The sequence below is a fragment of the Triturus cristatus genome, chromosome 8 (assembly GCF_964204655.1).
Source record: "Triturus cristatus chromosome 8, aTriCri1.1, whole genome shotgun sequence".
In the NCBI taxonomy this organism is placed as follows: Eukaryota; Metazoa; Chordata; class Amphibia; order Caudata; family Salamandridae; genus Triturus; species Triturus cristatus.
In genome coordinates, this window is record NC_140591.1 from 386,217,711 (window position 1) to 386,236,445 (window position 18,735).

An 18,735-nucleotide genomic window follows, 5' to 3' on the forward strand; every position below is an offset into this window, starting at 1 on the left:
AACTGGCTGATCACTCAGCTGGGGTAAGTTGGTGTAATCACCTCTTACTTAGGTGTAGTATACCTATACCTAACCTTAAATGGGACACCTGGTAACCTATAAGTCACTCCTATGGCAGGCCTTAACAATCCTGAAGGCAGAGTGCTTGGTTCCATGTGAGATGGTGCTCTGGCATGAGCTGAGCCTGTCTGCAGTGGTCGGAACAACTTCCTTCTACTGTTTCCAGATATCGTCATACCATATACTCTTAAGTGCATTATGAACCTCGCGGTTAAATGCTATCTTTGGTTTGGCTTTATCAAAACATGTCGAGTAAGGTGTCATACGAATTGGAATACTAACCCCTCGCCAATTCTGGCGACGGGGTTAGCATTCCACCCTTCTAGAGGGACACGACATGTACAGTACCTGAAACCCGGGTAAAATCAGACATAGCCTCAGCTCCACAAAATGGATGCTGCCACCACAGACACAAGTCTGCCCTCCTGCTGCTGGGAGTCCTTCCAGCTTGGGAGGTGTGGACAAAGGGTTTCCTGCCAGGGGAGGTGCGTGCACCACCCCAGACAGGATTTTGTGTATTGGTCAGGTAGGGCTTGAAAGAAACCAGACATGCCTGTGGCTCACAAGGAGCCTCGGTGCATATGCCGGTTCAAACCGGTCCTGGGGCACACCAGTCCCGGGCCTGGGGCGAGCTGGACAAAGGATTGGGGGTGTAACCACCCCCCTTCCTGGTCCCACCCATAGGGAGGGACCTAGCAGGTAGTCCGGCCCCTAGAATCCGCTTAAAGGTAGGAGCTGTGTCCTAAGACTTCAGACATCCTGGAATCAACTTAACACTAAGAAGAAGACGGGAACTTCGACGCTCTGCTGCACAGAGGACTGAAGCCAATCTCCCCTGTGGTCAGGGAGTGACCACCTTGCTAACGCAAGCACCATCCAGCGAATCAACGTCTGCTTTGCCGCCGCCTCCCGCCGGAGCCCGAGCCCAGAGACTGACAAGACCTGGACCTCCAGACCTCTCACCGCCCGATCCACAGTCCCTGAAAAGAGGAGACCCGTGGAGGCACCGAGACACGTGGAGCCAGCCATCTTGGATCGACTACGACAAGCTGACAAGTGCAACAACCGAGGCTCCCTCCAAGTTGTGCTTTGGGATCTGAGAAGCCCAACTCTCGAGCGGCATTTGCACCAAAGGTGAGCCCTCCAGCGTCTCCACGATCTGCGTGGGGCCCTTCTGCATTTTGCCACTCGACGCGCCTAACCGGTTGCTGGCCCGCTGGCTAGTGGCCATCTTGGCGACGAACTCTACGAAAAACACCGCTGGTCTGGTTGCTCCAGACTGGCCCTTGCTCCTCTCCAAAGGAGCAATCCCTCTGACCTTGCTGGTCAGAACCAACAGCTGATTTCCGAATCCTCCTACAATTGCTTTTGCCAAGGCTTGTTTGCTTCGACCAAGTCGCCGACACCGCCGACAGCGAGAGCCTGCGTGGGACAGCTCGTGAGCCGACTCCTGGACGTCGTCGACCTTCAGGGACCACGTGGCTGCGGAGACAAGCTACCCCTCATCACCTGTTTGCACCCGACATTGCCTGGTACCTACCTGGTGCCACGCCGGTCACTGGCTAGTGACTGTGAACACTGTCCCCTCTGCTTTCAGGTCTTCTGCAACTCCGATCCACCCTTGGATCCACCGCATCTCTCCCGGACCGACCGCCTGCAGCATCTTTGTCCCAGGCTCAACGGAACAGATAGAAGAAACCCGACGCACTTTGAGGCCTATGCACCCGCTTCCTGTGGGTGAGGTAAAGCTGGTACTCCGGTGCCCATGTGTAGTAATACATCTCTAGTGCCTGTGTTCCAAATCTTAAGTTCCTAGTCCATCCGGAAGATCCTCTTTGCAGTAACTTTGTACTTTTTACGCACCCATTGAAACCTATGGGAGCACGCGTGTGACTATTTGCTCTGCACACGCCACCCGTGGACCTCCTGGTCACTAACTGACGTTAGCTCCTTGTAGGCCCAGCGATTCTAGAGGCCCTAGGCCTTTTCCCTTTTCTGTTCGTGGTACTTATACCACTATTTTAGTATATGGTTCGAGTGGCCACCAGGGCCTATCCATATAAAGTGCAACTTCTGTGTATTCTGTGATAATCTTGTTTGACGATTTGTGCTCCTGTGCTCATAAAGAGACTAGGGGTTACTTTGAGAAATAAATACATATATATTTTGAATATATATCTGTGTGGTGTCCTTTCATTGGTATAAAAGGGGGTTGCATTTGGTAAAACAGCTGGCTTAACACGCATCACGAGTTTAGCCTCACAGACTGCTTAGCCTACGCTACCACTAGGGCAGCTAGTCCGAAAAGGTTGACTTACAACCACACCATAAGGGTTGCTTGGCATGGTACAAGGTGATCACTTTAACTAGTGAGCATCATATACCAGGCCAACTTCTCACAACACCGCTTGCAGCTGTGTGTCTAGCCACTCCTTTATCCTGCAGAGGAGGGAATGCGGGGATGTCCGCCAGAGGGGCAGTAGGCGCATATGCCATTACGAGGCCCGCTCTTCTGCGGAGACCGTTCCACGCCCATCGCACGCTTTCCACCGTGCTAACTTCTGCTTTGGTGGGGCGTGTATTTCTGGAATATCGCAGTTCCTAGCAGCCACGGGGACACCTGATCATGTTCAATCACCAGATGTGGCTGGAAAGGGGTTGGGTGTAGCCAGTGGTGTATAAATTGTGCCTGAGAGCACTGCGCGTACAGCTGCATATCTGGAGCTTCCACTCCCCCCTGCGCTGGTGGCAGTGTAAGCGTTTCGTATGCCACTCTAGGCTGATGTCCCGCCCATGTTACGTTGGACCTCAAATTGTACAGTGAGCGGGAGAGGAATATATGCAAAACGGTACAAAAACTTAGGGAGTACCACCATTTTTGCAACAGCTTTGCGACCTGCAAGCGAGAGAGGCAGTCTGGTCCATAGCGCGCCCGTAGTTCTCTCTCCACAATTTGTTCGGGTCCCTGCTCGGCCATATGCCAAGGTATTTAGCGGGTTCCCTCGCCCATTTCAGCCGATACTCACCTGTGTACGGCATGGCAGAGTCTATCAAGGGGTATAGAGTCGACTCGGCCCAGTTTATCTGGATCACCACGAATCCGCCATATCGAATCACCTCAATATTACTGGTTCTAAGATTGTGTTCGGGTGTTTAACATAGAGTGCCACGTCATCGGCATACATGGAGACAATTAGGCCACAGGTAGCAAAACATATACCGCGCTCTGCATGATGCTGTTGCAGCCTCGTCGAGAGGGACTGCCCTGCCAAGTACCACAGGTTATGTTGCCATTAATCCTATTGTGCGCCGTGGGGAGGATAGATAAAATTCAAATTTTCAAGATGAAGTCATGGCTTAGTCCCAGCCTTCTCAGAAGGGGATAGAGGAAGTGCCACTCAAATGTGTCAAAGGCTTTAGTGGCTTCCAGCAGCGCAGCCACTGCCAGGAGGTCTGTGTGAATATGGTGCATGATGGCAAAGATTGTACAAAGATTGTGGGAAGTCACATGGCCTGGAATAAACCCAGATTGATCAGGTCTCACAATCAAGAGCAGGAGGGGGAGTAAACGATTTGCCAATACCTACGCGTACATTTTGTTATTTATATTTATTAGGGAAAGCAGGCGATATGAATCGCAAAGGGCTTGTCCAGTTTGAGAATGGTCACTATTCCTGCCTTGCGCAGTGAGAGGGGAAGTTTTCCCACCGTTATTGACACATTGTACATTTCAATGAGTTGCGGAAATAGGATGGGGGTGTATTCTTTATAGAAGGCCGATGTGAGCCCGTCAAGACCAGGTGCCTTGTCAGCCGGCAAACCAGCAATAACCAGCGTAATCTCTCCCAGAATATTCAGGGGGTCCAAATAGTCTCTGTGGCTTTGGTCAAGCCCCAGTAATTGTATGTGTTGAAATAGTCACAAAGTAACTCAGGTTCTCTGTCCAGGCCGGCGGTGTATAGCCTAGCATAGAAGGTCGACATTACCCCAGGCAGTTGTGACAGTGACGTGACAAGTTGAGCATCAACGTCTCTTCGTTCTGACACATATGTGGTGGCATGGGGCTTACAACGCAGGCCGGCCAGTGTCATGCATGGTCGGTCTCCCTCCCCATATTTGCATGCCCTGTCCTCCTTGCCAAGATAATTAGTTTCTGCCTCTTCCTTGATAGATGTGAGTTTCTCTCTAATAGACGCTAGTATGGCAAGGTCAGGGGCTCTATAGTAGTCTTCCTCTAGTATCTGAACTTCCCCCTTAAGTTTGCCGAGCATGTCAATACAGGTTCCACGAATCGCAACTTTAAATGCCTCCCATAAAGTAGAGGGCGATTCAACTGTCCCGTCATTGTGTGCAAAAAACTCTGAAATTGTTGTGCAGATCTCTCCCCTGAAAGCCAAGTCCCGCAAAGCATTTGGGGGAAGGGGCCATTCAAAAGCTCGGGGCATGGTCTGAGGACTCTGTAGTTCCAGGAGCACTGGAGCGTTGGCTGAGAGCATGGTCAGTGCGGGTCTTCATCAGGACTTGGGCAAGAGGTGACGGCCTGTAATTAACGAGAGGGCTTAATCAGGTGTGTTGGCATGAACAAGGAGGACCCATGTACTAAAGGTGGCAGGCAACTCACCTTAGTGTGACTAAAAATCAAATATGGTCTGGGCCCTTCAAAGTGGTACACATCCGAAGTGAATCTCGGGATGGGGTTCCAATTTAAGAATTATGTGGTAGTGATGGGCCTGTGAACAATTCAAGTTCAATTAAATAAATAGGGCGCATCAAGAACGCTTTATATTTAGGATATAGTGGAAAAAAGCGGCAAAAACTGCTCACCTATGTTACATGTGAGAGCAGTTGAATCACTGGTCACGTAGCACTCGGGGCTCCACAAATGTATCTATAAGTAAATGCGGTGCATTAGAATTGATCCATATATTCATCCGCTTAAATTAAGCTGAATGGCAACAGGTTAAAACTCACCTATTTTCATATGAAGTGCCGTCTCTATTCCGGGCGCTTCTATCTCGTAAATGTAGGCGGCAGGCAAAAATCCTTGCTCATCAAACAAAGTTAACTGTAAGGGATTAGTGCACGATTTAGAAAACCTGTGTCCGAGTCGTAGTGCTACGGGTGTCAGGGGGTCTGACGCAGACCCCCAAAGTCCGACTCCGGGAGCTTTTGCGAGCCGGACACACCGGCTCGCACAGGCTGTCCAACGCGTGCATCGTACTGGCTCGGTTGTAAATCGCATCCATTGCACGCCACGGTTAGCTTCCGACCGGGACGTACGGAGCAGTTCGGACCCAGAAACGACTTGGTTGGTGAATTTCATGTAGCTCGCATCGTACTTGCTCGCTCGTACACCTGTACGAGTCAGCCGGAAAACACGCGTACGGCTCGTTCCGGCCGAACCCGATTCGGTGCCCTTCCGACCGAGATCGGAATCGGCCCCTTAATGTCCACCTTGAATTTATGTGCGTTGCTTTTGATGAAGGCAGAAAATAATTAAAAGTTCACCACGTTACGTCTGTTCCATGTCATTTCACTGCAGGACGATTCCTCGTTAGAACAAAGAAAACACCCATAAAAAAATGGCGCGTGCAGCCAAACTACAATTTTGGAACCAGCCGGTTCCTAACGCTGCAAGTGATTCGCGCTAGGAGTTTTCTTGAAGAAAGAAAAAACAACTTTATTGAATTTTCCTTTGATCGGCGAATACAACTTGAAAATAACTTTCCGGTTGCCCTCCGCTGACTTCAAATGTCCTGTCATGCGAGATATTCAATACAAAAACTCAACCCCCATTGGTGCGATATCTTCAACTTCAGGTTACACCATGCCTTCATGCCCTGATGAAAATCCCGTGAATAACCCCAGGGATTAGAAACGCGTCGGAAATTTTCATCTTTTTCCACATAGGGCAATTAGAAAACTTTCTATCTCTGGAGAGGGTGTATAATTTCAAATTTTCCCCACAGAGTATGAATTTTCCCATGTGGGTGCAGTTCCCCCCAAAAAATGTTGTCCTAATGTCAGGATCTTTAGGAATTGTCAATAGGAGTGTGTTGCTGGTGTAATTTTATGAACTTCTTCAATTTATTATTATTTTGTAAACACAATTGCACATTTATACTTGTTTATTTTCACATTTTTGATGTATGCCAACTACGTGTCATGTATTTGAAATGTATTGAATCTCAGACATGAACAAAATGTTTATGCTAATTATGTTTCAAACTTATTACAAAAGAAATGTGAATTACACATTGAAAACATAAGAACCTATTGGTCTTTGCTTTTCTCGCTTAAATAAATAGCGATCTAAAATTTGATAACCATGGGGCATATCAACAACAACCGGCGATAACTATCGCTCAGCGCTCTTAGCGTGAGGATAATTATCGCCGGCTAGCGTGAATTTTTATCGCTGAGATAGCGTGCTATTAGCAACGCTTATCTCAATAGCGATAAAAATCTACACGCTAACAGGCTTACGTGAGATTATCGCTGGAAACCCAGCGATAATCACATGTTACCTTGTTGATAGGGACAGGCAAATTTAGCCATGATATCCTCCTTCCATAGGATATCATGGCTAAGTCTGAAAATTAGCAGACGTAAAAAAGCAGCGTTAACCGCGGTTAGCGCTGCTTTTGTTGTCTCTAACAGGGTTAGCGACATTCTTGATAATAGGAGAAATGTCGCTTAGCGACATTTCTCCTATTATTTTACTCTGGAACGCCCCCTTTGCATCTCATTAGAGATGCAAGGGGAAGCGTAGAGTAAAAGGGTGCTAACATGCGAATTTGCGTGTTAGCACCCTGTTGTTGATAGGGTGCTAGTTTTATCTCTGCTTTTTTGGCTTTTAAAGCCAAAAAAGCAGAGATAAAGCCCTTGTTGATATGCCCCCAGGTACCTTGTTTTTTCCAATTGCTTTTGATGAAGGCAGAAAATAATTAAAAGTTCACCACGTTACAATGCACAACTGCATTTCTACAGAAAACTAACAAGCCCTGCAAACTCACGTTGAAAAGGCGTTGTTTTGCTTTTCACATCGAATTCCTTTGCAGTGAGTTTTTTCGTCGCCATCTGTTTCGTAATAGAAGTAGAGCTGGTTCAACCCATTGGCAAATGCAAGGAGCACAAGGCAGTATATGAATAAAAACTTTAAAATGTCCAGAAGCATCCTCCCCAGGGAGATCTGCAGCGGTCCCAGGTGAGAGTTTGCTGTAAACAGTGAGATTAAGCGCAGGGAGCTGAAGATGTTGGCGATGGCGAAGACTGCTTCCGCCACCAGGGTGGGATGCCACATCTCCCACTCGGCCCGCTCCCGACTGCCGTTGTACTGGAAGGAAAAAAAGCACACTTTAGGAAAGCACACTTTAGGAAACTCTCACAGAAACCTGCTGCACGCTTAAACTTCAGTGTAGAAAGGAGGGGCGGCCAAGGATACAAAGAGCACAACTACAAAGGATATAGGCACAGCAGTGAAGGAAAACACATAAATAACACCTACACCATGGGGACATTCAACGAAACAATAATAAGATAACAGTCACCCTTCAGTGGTGAGTAACAGTAATAGCAATCATTGCTAAATGCCCAGGTATGAATTCTGATTGTGTAGGCAGACTTTCACGAAGACTAGACATTACTCAGCATTCTAGCTTTTTAAATCTTTCTGTTTATGGAGTGACTGAGACTGTCTCTGCACTGATAGGAGCTAGGATGCTTTGAGAGAAAGTGTTTGAAAGCGCAAAGCACTCAAAGTCCACAGGGCTAAGCATGAAGACACAGCGACACCTACAGATTCTAACCAGAGCCACTAGCATTATGCAGCAGGGGAGGACGCATTTATGTGACATGCTGGACTAAATTATGCAGCAAGAGTATGGAAATCAAGTGTCACTTGTAAACATTAACACCGTCTATGTAAAGGGTTTGCCTCGTTACTGTGAGTGTAAAACCCAAATACAGCAATGCTCAACTCAAACTTGACCTACTTCTGCTTAGCAAAGAGTTTGCCACTGCACAACAATACTGTGTGGCAGTCTTTTAATAACTTCGGATCCGTTCAAGATAGATAGAATTATTTTTGTTAAAATGTGTAGTCTATGCAGATAATAGTGGAATATTTGGTAAGAGGGGTAAAACTGCCGGACTGCATAGTTTCATTGGCTCTGATTCTTACATACCTGCGAGTCTGGGTATAAGAAGGTACAGGGATAAATACGCTCTCCGCAACATCTAACAATGAAGTGTGCCTGGGTGTTACAGTGTCCACATAGGGTTAAAATATGCCTACTCGGGAAGCTTCAGCTCATTTCTCCTTGAACTATGGACATTCGACTAAACGTCTTAGTGCTATGGTACCCCTTAGTGGAAGAGCAACTGGAAGCAGAAGGATTATCAAGGCTATGTGTAGGTTTAAGCATTGGTTGATTGTACCCAAAAGCTTGTTTCATTTGTGTAAAGTGGTCACCAAATTCACAGAATAGATAAAGGATTTAATCCAAACGAAATCCATAAGTAGCCATGAAGTAGATTGTAGGTAAAAGGTTTATTAAGCTTATTTACAAGATGGTAAGTAGGATAATAAGTTCAGCAGTTCAGCCCCACCAGGAGCAGCATGCTAGCTGCTCAGCCCACACACTCCACTGTCTCTCTCTCCACTCCACCAGGCACTCCAGCATTCCACTACCTCATCGGGCATTCTAACTTTCCACACACACATCACATTCATACTGGCTGAGCAGCAGGCAACAGGTAGCTAAGGGAAAGGATGTAAAGCATCATTACAAGTTACAACAATAAATTCATATCTCACTGCGGTGAGTGCTTGACTGAAGTGAACCAACTTCAATCAAACAGCCTCTTGATTGAGTGTCTGTGGTGCTGCGCTCTTCAGGAAGAAGCAACAGGACCTCTTTAGCTGCTGGGGCAGGTCAAAGTGCAGCGTGAAGAGCGGAATGTCTTGTGGACAAGGGGCCTGTGCTGCAGGTGATGATGAGGAAGGGCCATGGCATGGGGTACAGGAGATAAGAGCGTAGTTCCCAATGGGAATGACCAGGGCTTGCCTTACCGCTAGTCACATCAACATTGGTCCCACCCATCACAAACCAAAACCGCATTACTTCTTAACAAAAGTACACATCAGTGAAGATATTAATTTTCAAATGAAAGTGCAGATTACTAAATGTAAAATAGCAACACAGTTAAGAAAACATTTTATTGAACTTTTATTGATTTGTCTCTGTGCAGTATGAGATCAATTAAAGTGGCGTTCATGTATTGGAGCAGGGTCCAGTTGCATGGGAAAAGTTTGACTGCACTGCCATGGAAAAGTGTAGCCTGCAGCCCCGTAAACATTCACCTATCATAGTCACTACAACCCAAGAACAGTGAGGTGTCTCCACTTACAGCCTGGACGATATTAATGGTTTTCTACTTTGCACCGTTTTAAATCAGTCTGTTCCAACACCACTGCTGCACAGGCCTGCTTCACTTTTGTCCATACAAATTTGCTGGTTATTACCCTGCTCTAAAGGCCACCCAAAGAGATGAGGTTGTGCCACAAATATAAACGACTATAATCAGACCATCACACTTCTGTATCCTTGCTGTTACAAACAACTTTCAAAGCTTGAAAATGGCTTCGTGAACCCAGTCAAGCTACCTATGTGATGGTCCATGCACTCCACTAGCGGGGGCAGCTGGCTTAGGGCTTCATAGGGCCCCACTCTCAAAGGTGTACCAAGGTGGGTCAGGATGCAACCCAGTGAATTCCCACCATGAATAAGTGCCACCCACTAAGCATGTCTGTATGGTCGTATGCAGAATTAAAGGGTTTTTTCTTTCCTTGGTCCCCTTTCCTTAAACATTTCAGTTGAGTGGACTGTGTGTCATGAGATGGATTAGAAGATAGAGCCCAAGGCATAGACTACAACCTTGTGGGTTATAAAGGTTTGCCCTGATCCTGTGTAGCCATGCCTCAGCCGTACCTCCCAGAGTCCCAGCTGCTGCACTGCCTCCAGCCGGGACCACGTGAGTGTCTACAAAGTGCTATCCCTTGAGGATGTCTTAGCTAGCAGCCAGCCAAGCACAATCCCAGTACACTGAGCCAGGGCCACTGGAAATATGCGACAGGGGAGGACCAAATTATTTATCCGGGTTGACACCCAGATACAGCAATGATCAGCTAAAAGGTGACCAGTGAATGGGGATCATTTCTTTGGTTTGATGTTTGGGACCCTCAGGGTTGCGCGGGGGTCCCAACGAAGAGAAAAACGAGTTTGGAACATCTGCACTATATCGGGTGGATGATCTGACTTACTTAGATTAATGAGCCAATCTCATTCAAGGGATCAGGTAAAGGTTTTCGCCTCTGGAGAGAGCAGAGTCTTTGTCAGCAGGAACATGGCAATTCCCCTAACTTTAAAGAGAGAGGGAATTGCGAGTTTCGCGGACATGGTACACTACCACTTTTGTGCTGGAATACCCTGTCCTCTAAACTCTAAATAAGCCCCTAACTTCCCACTGCAACAACTAGTGAGCATGTGCATCAGGCAGGACCCACGGATGAGGAGATTGTGGGTATGTACTTTCATGTGGGGGAAGAGAAGATTGTGCTAATGCTGTCAATGTGTTGGGAAAAAGGGTCCTCCCCGAACATTTTTTTGTAACTCTAAAGGCAAATGGTACACATTTGAAATATTCTTGGTAGAGTATGTCTTGCTCACTCACTCAGAGGCACACGTATGCGGAAATTACATTTTAGTTTTGCTCGAAAAGAATGATTTCAGTAGCAGTGTATGTATGTTTTATATATATTTTTATTTCAAGATCATTAGTTATCATTCTAATGTACCTATTCGCATAACAATCAAATACGTATTTATCACACTGCCTCCTTTCACATGAAGTTTGATCCTTTCACTACATAGCCCTACTCGCAGCTCTTTTATTTTGAGAGTTCTTGCACTTCTGCTCTTTATACTTATCAAAACCCCTCTTAGGTGCTTTTGAAGAGCCTACTCTTTACATTTTCTATCATTAATTGGAATTTTCCAACATATCAGAGATTGCCAATCGACACTCAGGATAACTTGCCCTATGGGTGTGAACCATGTGCACTGTTACCTTCATGCTGTTCGTTATTGTTGTGTGCACAAGAGTGTGCTTCCATTGCAAGATGTCTTTATTAAACGGCAGTTTTTTTTCCATAACACATTTTATTAGATTTCCTGCCACAGATTGGCCCGAAAGGACCAAATACAGATACAAATAGGTTCTCAGTCATTGACATGACATTATTTCCTGGGCTTAAACCAGACAGATGTGCAAATAAATAAAGAAAAATGTAAAGGAACCACATAAAAATATACGCTTTAACCCACCATTGCTTCCCCTGCCTGCCCAGTCCGCAGCGAATAGTCTATACTCTTGAATTATGAAGCGTTACGTATGTCCGACCCATATTGTCGAATTTCGATGTCTATAACGATCTACCCACCTCTGCCAGATTTTGGAATGTGTCTGCGGGCACCCTCTCACTTGAAATACAAGTGTCTCTAGGCCCATACAGAAGTCCATACCCTTCTTCCAGACACCCAACAAGGGTGGAGACTCAGCTTTCCATAGTCTGGCGATGTCGTGAATAGCAAGGGTAAGCCGAAGAAACAGTAGGTTGTGTTTATACCTGTTACCCCAATCTCGTCATTGCTATGCAATAGAAGTAATTTCGGGGACACGGGAAGGTCCCAGGCCAAAACCTCACCCAGGCACGCCACAATCCCCCTCCAGAACTGAGCGAGAGGTCTGGAGGCCCACACTGTATGGAAAAAGGTACCTTCCCCGCTGAAACACAGCAGGCAAACGGGGTAAGTAACAAGTCCCTTTCCCCACAGCCTATGTCAAGTAAAGTAGGCACAATGTAAATATTTGAATTGAATAAGTCACAGAGGGTAGGATGTCCCAGCACCCGCGGGGATTCCAACGCCTCCGTCCAATCATCACCATCGATATGTCCTAGATCACTCTGCTACGCTGCTCGGAGGGCATCTAAGGTGGTAGTGCTATTTGTGATTAAAGATTGGTAAATCTTTGTTATAATATGATCTCCAAGGTCTCCCATCAGGAGTTTGCCCGTTAACGGGTTAAACTCTGGGAGAGTTGTGAGACCCCTGATAGATGGAGATAAGGCATGGCGGAGCTGTAGGCACTTATAAAACTGGCTGCGGGGCATGGAACATTTGGATTGCAGTTCCTGGAACAATTTGAGGATAAGGCCGTGGATGACTTCACCTAAAGAGGAAATGCCTATATGGTCCCAATCCTGAAATCCCAGTAGGGCTGTCAACTGGGGAATAAGTCTGTTCTGCCACTACAGAGTCTATCATGTGAGGCGACCCCTCTTCCTCATCCTGCAAAGGTATTGCCTTCACATCAGGATCACAAACTCGCAGCTAATCATGTCCAATTTGCTATATAGATACTCGTGAATGGAGAGATCTCCCATTACCCAGCGTTAAACTGCATATGCAAGGTCATCTCTGGGGCTATATCACTGGGAATTGGTGATTCAGCAGTTGGTAAAGGAGGTGGGGTATGGATGCCATCTTAATGATGGTGAAGCGGCCAAAGAGAGATAGGAGCAAATGAGACCATGATCTAATCTCCGTCGTCACACGTTCAGTCTGGGGGGCACATTACATTCCAAGGAGATAGACTGACTGCCAGATAAGAAGACGCCAAAATATTGCAGGCCGTCAACAGCCACGGTCAGGTCTGCCGCCCATGAACTGTCCCCCAACAACCCCAGCAGCGGCTATAATATAGACTTGTTGATCATCATATATAGTCCTGTTGTTTCTCTGAACACCGGCTTTATTCAGAGGATCCTGGGACTGGACGTGTGTGAATCTGTGAGGAAGTATCAACAAGAGATGTGTAGTTGCTACAGGAAGGGAAGTCAAAGGGGAATAAAGTATTCCATACCCAGACTTTAACCTAGTGAATGTAGGTGCACAAGGGAAGGGAATCCCTTAATCTGTGAGGAAGAACAGAACATCATCGGCATACAACGCAATGCAGTCAGAGACCTCCTGAGACACTCAAAATCCCGGACAAGACCATCAATTGTAACCCATGCATCCAATGGCTTCATGGCCTAGAAGGAATAAGAAAGGCAACAGGGGGCAACCTTGGCTAGAACGAATTAAATAAGCAACAGGGGGCAACCTTGTCTGGTGCCATGCCTGGTGGGGAATTGGGAGGAGATCGAACCTGCTACCCGTACAGAAGCCATCAAGTCAGTGTAAACAGATGAATGTAGGAGAGAAAGCGAGAGCCCATGTTAAGTCATTGAAAGAGTACAAATCAATAAGACCAACCGACAGAATTGAACGCCTTGTCTATATCTGCTAACAGTAAGGCAACTGAACGTCCCAATCGATCCATGGTAGCTATCGCCTTGTGAGCCAAACGGATGTTGTGGCGTGTAACCCGATAAGACATGAAGCCCACATGATCCGATGCACCAGTCCAGACTATCTATTGGCTAGGGCCTTCATCAGCAGCTTAGCTTCAATATTTAGGAGGGAGATCAGACGGTATGAGGAATGGAGCTCCAGGGGACGACCCGGCTTTAGAACACACACCTATTTCAGTGTGGCGCCAGTCCGGGGCTTGTGCGCATCTTCCAGCATGGCCTGGATCCTTTCTAGGTAATGGGTGCCCAGTAGTGGAATATATGCTGTAAATAATTCATTGGTAACCTGTTTGGACCTGGGGCCTTCCCCGGACACAGCTCCGACAGAACTGTTGCCAGTTCTTTGACTGTGAGAGTAGCATCTAGCGATGCTCTTGCCACAGCCGATAATGCCTTCATGGATAGATTGTCTATATTCGTGACCTGCGCGTCAGTCAAGAGATCTCTATTTGCATATAGGGCCTGATTAAAGCCGGCAAAGCTGTTGGCCACTGCGTTTGGATCAGTGAGTACCATACCATCACCGTCATGAGTTGTGGGGATCTGAACCGGCATCAGGGTGTTCTGACATAGTCTGTGTAATAATTTACCAGACTTGTCTCCCAATTGATAGATCCTGCTCTGAGAGGTCAGCCACGTGCATTTGGCCTTCTCGAGCAGCACCACCTGGTACTGCTGTTGTGCAAGGCCCAACTGTCGGTGTGTCTGTCCCCCCATCCTCCCTTCCACACCTCTCCAACTCCAGTATGTAAGCCTCAATCAACAAGAGCTTAGTTATATGCCGTTTGCATGCCGCTGTGCAAAAAACTGATATCAACTTCATGTTTGGTGGGCTACATCGCCTCCCATAGGATACCCTTGGAGGAGGTAGTTGTCTTTCAAGGGAGGAATATTTAGCTATAGCGTGGTGCACATGTGTTCTAAATGTCTGGTCCTGCAAGTGCCAGGGGGAGAGTTGCCAGTGAAATGTTGGGCGAATGGGGGCCCACTAGAAACCACAGTGCCACTGGAGAGTGGCCGGAGAGTCCCCTGGGTAGCATTGCAACCTCAGACACAATATGAGCATGGCCCATCAGCATGAATATGTAATCTAGCCGGGAGAATGACCCAGGTACCGAAGAATAGAAGTTATAGCCTGCCTCTCTGGGGTGGTGAGCCCTACATGTATCCACCCATCCCACCGTGTTCGCTAGCGGTTTCAGACAGGAGTCTCAAATCACACCCTACACCCCAGAGGCTCGCTGTCTATCCTGTTCCGAATACATAACATCATTCCAGTCCCCACCAATGACTTCCATTGCCTTTGGCAGGGATCCCCACATATCTACAAGTCGGTCAAAGAAAGTTTGACTAAGTGGTGGAGGGGCATAGATACTGCCAATAACTCTGGGTTCCCCATGTAGGGTCAACGTCATCAAGACAAACCTCCCCTGCGTTTCTACCCAATTCTTCAGAGGCTGAAAGGGAAGTTTTCGGTGTATAAGAATAGCCACTCTCTGGGAGCCCATTGTAAATCCTGAGTGAAAAGTGTGGACATAACCAAAAAGTGTCAAACAGGAAGTTTTAGACCTAAGGAGATGCGTCTCTTGCAACAATAGCATACCAGTCTTTAAACGCTTGGCCTAGCGAAACACCGCATCCTGCTTCACCTTATCTAGAACCTCCTGAGTATTCCACGGGTGCCGCCCCGTCACGCTTCCCTCTCCATGCACCCTTTCTGATGGTGCAGCTGTGTTCCCTGAGCCAGGGAGAGGCAGAGAAAAGGAAATTAGCCAGTAATCTGGCAGGTTTATGTAGGATATTGTCGATGGATGCCGAAGCTCGCATGAAGCATATACATCAAGGCCACCCCCCATTAACAACAGTTTTAGACACTGTACATCTACACAAGCCCTGCAGATTTTCTTTTTCTGCAAGAAGTCAATTTATTGATATAATTGGAAACCAGGCAGAGGGTCTTTACAAAGGCATTTTGGCTACTTGTAATGTCTGCCCACTTGGGCATTTGGAAAATTATCATTTACCCTCTGGGAAGCTGGATATTTCAGAACCATAGATGTAGTGCTACACGTGGAAACATGGTCTCTGGGGAGAAGATGATGAGGTTCATGCATACTGCTTGTAAAACCCACAAAGAAGAGTTTCTACATCAATAATTTCATTTCCAGTTTGAGAACAACATTTACATACATTCTATTGGTTGTCTGACGGATCCCCGCATGCATTTCCCACACATGCTTTTAAACCGCAGTCAGTACCTCAACTGCAATGTTACCACACCTTCATTTACCATGCAAGTCATTACAACCACTTGCCTTAGGGGGACAGTGGACATTGGAATAGAATAAATTCCTATTCCAACTCCAGTCAGTGTATCAGTAAGGAAGGTGTTGGACTTAAAATCCAAGAACCAGTACAACAACAAGTTCTTCCCCTGTCCCTGTGAAAGGCAAGGGGAGGCCCTAGTGTTAGGTTCCTTTGTATGCGCTACAGGCAGGGCACTTTGAAATGTGATCAGAGTAGGACCCAGCTCCTGCCAGGCCTTCCTGTCAGGAATACCCTCTCCCCTCACACCTAGGCTTCCTTTTTCTCAATGTCTGGAAGCAATACACAACCCAAAACAGAAGAGCCATTCTCAGTTATGTGACTCAAAGAACTATTACTAAGACACAGATGGTTTGGGCGGAAAAATGCCAGCTTTCTTAAAGGAGCACTTTTAAAACTATAACTTAAAATCTGACTTCATCATTAAGGAGGGTTCAAAATAACAACTCATTTGAGCGTAAACATAATTTCTCTATCCGCTCGTAATCCTAAATTAGCACATATTAAATGTAATAAGGTAATCCAGTGTTAGTCTATGGGAGAGATAGTCATGCACTAGTGAAAACATTCTTTAAGAGTTCTTTACTATCCGGTTACGTAAAAACTAAGCACATGTGCTACTTTTTAAACACCATGCACCCTGCTTGATGAGCCTTTAGACCCTACCTTAGGGGTGACTTAGAAATAGCAAAAAAGATGATTTAGGGTTGATAAAAGGCATTTTTTGCCAGGTCGAAATAGCAATTTAAAACCACCCGACAGGCTCCAGTGGCAGGCCTGACACAACTTTTACAGAGATACTTTAGTGGCTGTACAATGAGTGCTGCAGGATGCTACTAGCATTTAATTTACAGGCTCTAGGTACAGGCAGCACCATTCTTAAGGTCTTCTAAGCAAATTAATTGTGCCAATTTTAAAGATTTTTTGAATGCACAATTTTAGGTGAGAAATTAGTTGTGCGAATTTTAACGATGCAATGATGCAAATGACTGTAACCAATGAATTCATGATTTTGTCCTTAAAATGAAAGCATTATCTAATTTAGGAATTTGATAATTTATGTATTTATGTATTATATTTATGCCACATATTCATGCATTATATTTATGCCACATATTCATGTGAGTGTAAGAAAGAGTGCGGAACCAAATATACCCATGGAGGCGTGGGTAATTTAAATATTAGCAAGTAAGTGTGCCTACAAGGGATTTATTATACCATGCATTAGTAAGCATTCATTCTGCATTCAATGTTGGCAAGCGCTATCCAGTAGCACACATTTTTATCATTTTGAAATCAAATTCACTTATTTCAGTTTAAATTAATCTGAAGCAAGAAATCTAACACAGGTGTATATATTTCAGAAGAATACATTTATATTGAGAAGATATTTCAAAGGGTACAAAAAGGTAAAAAGATTTTCATAAAATAGCACAACGCAACCGGGAGTTTCAAATGTTTAGATGTTACAAACACCTCATTGTTGCAATTGCGAACACCCCTTTCAAACAATAACATGAAAATGTTACCGATTAAACAGACATCAAATGATTTAAAAGGAAAGTAGGCATGGATGATGTTGGGTGGACCGCCACCGACAGACCATCAGTGGTGGTCTGCCGGACATCCAGGGCAACGGTCTGACAGCGGTTGGAACGCAGCTGGTGGTGGGAAAAAACACTGCTTCCCACAGGCTTAAGGAGCCTGTTGGGGCAGCGCTCAGACAGTAATCCCCACAATGAAGGCAATGCCTCCACAGACACTGCCGTAGGGATTCTGACGTCCATTTCCCACAGCCTTTTCATGGCAGTCCCACCACCATGAAAAGGCTGTTGGAAAGGGACTTTGGGGGCCCCTAGCAGGGTCCCTCTCCCCTGTGGGCCGCCACTATGTAGCCAGGAGGGCACATGTGGTGCCCCTACATACATCCATGCTCCGTGTACAGTCACCACACGGTGCATGGATGTTTTCAAACATGCCTTTCTCTACTGCTGCTTGTGCTGTGGCCCTTTTCAAGGCTGCAGCACAAGCCGCAATAGAAAACTGCATGTTTAAGACAGCCTACACAGCAGATATATCATAAATTGGCGGGTGGAACTGCCGGCTACATATTTGGTAGTCTCCATCCGTCAGTGATGGTGGTCAAATGCTTGTTTAACCGCCATCGTAATAAGGCCCTTAGGGTGATGTGTGTACTCAATTTAGAGGGATTTTTATTAACTAACCTGCGGTTTGTTATGATTTATGATGCTGTATTTCTGTATCTGCTTCATCATGGCTAGATTATGCAACCCTCTATAATGCTTTAGTAAACATTCTGGATTTATCCTCTAAAACTTAATTTTGATCTAGAACTCTGTTCTTGAGTGGTCCCAGTTTCTAATTATGATTTCACTCTGCTACAATTCAGTTATTGATTGGGAGGGTATTCTCTTACTGCTAGACCTATGAGAAGATGTGTTGAGCTGAACTGCCTAAGGTACAATTTGGGGTTCATGCAATATTGGAGTACAGGGGATTATTGGTACCTGACTCCAAAAGCAATCAGGTGTAGGCCAATTTTACCATGCTTAGAATGGAGAGCACAAGCAATATACCACTGGTTAGAAGGGGAAAATAGGTTTAACAAAAAAAGGCAGAGAAAGACAAAAATCTGGCTGACCCTTTTAGGAAAGACTAGTTCCAACAATTATTTAATTTTTATGTCTTTCCCAGAGTGCATTTGATAAAAAATAAAAATCAGCATTCTGAACGAGGCTCTGCAGATTTTCTTGAAGAAATGGGATGAAAGACTCTAATTTTTGGAGCATTCTCTGCAGTGAGAGAGGGCAATATCACACTGTGACATCATTTTACATATGCTCAATCAG

The 18,735-nt window shown here is 45.9% G+C and overlaps 1 protein-coding gene across 2 annotated transcripts in view; it reads right to left on the reverse strand.

The window, feature by feature from the left end:
• TRPC4 (transient receptor potential cation channel subfamily C member 4) overlaps nt 1–18,735 on the reverse strand; it is a 1,369,656-nt gene that overhangs the window by 95,092 nt on the left and 1,255,829 nt on the right. For both annotated transcript variants that reach the window (XM_085621757.1, XM_085621758.1), the window contains exon 7: nt 7,077–7,396. In XM_085621757.1, coding sequence (XP_085477883.1) covers nt 7,077–7,396 — 320 coding nt within the window. The remainder of the gene's footprint in view (nt 1–7,076; nt 7,397–18,735) is intronic.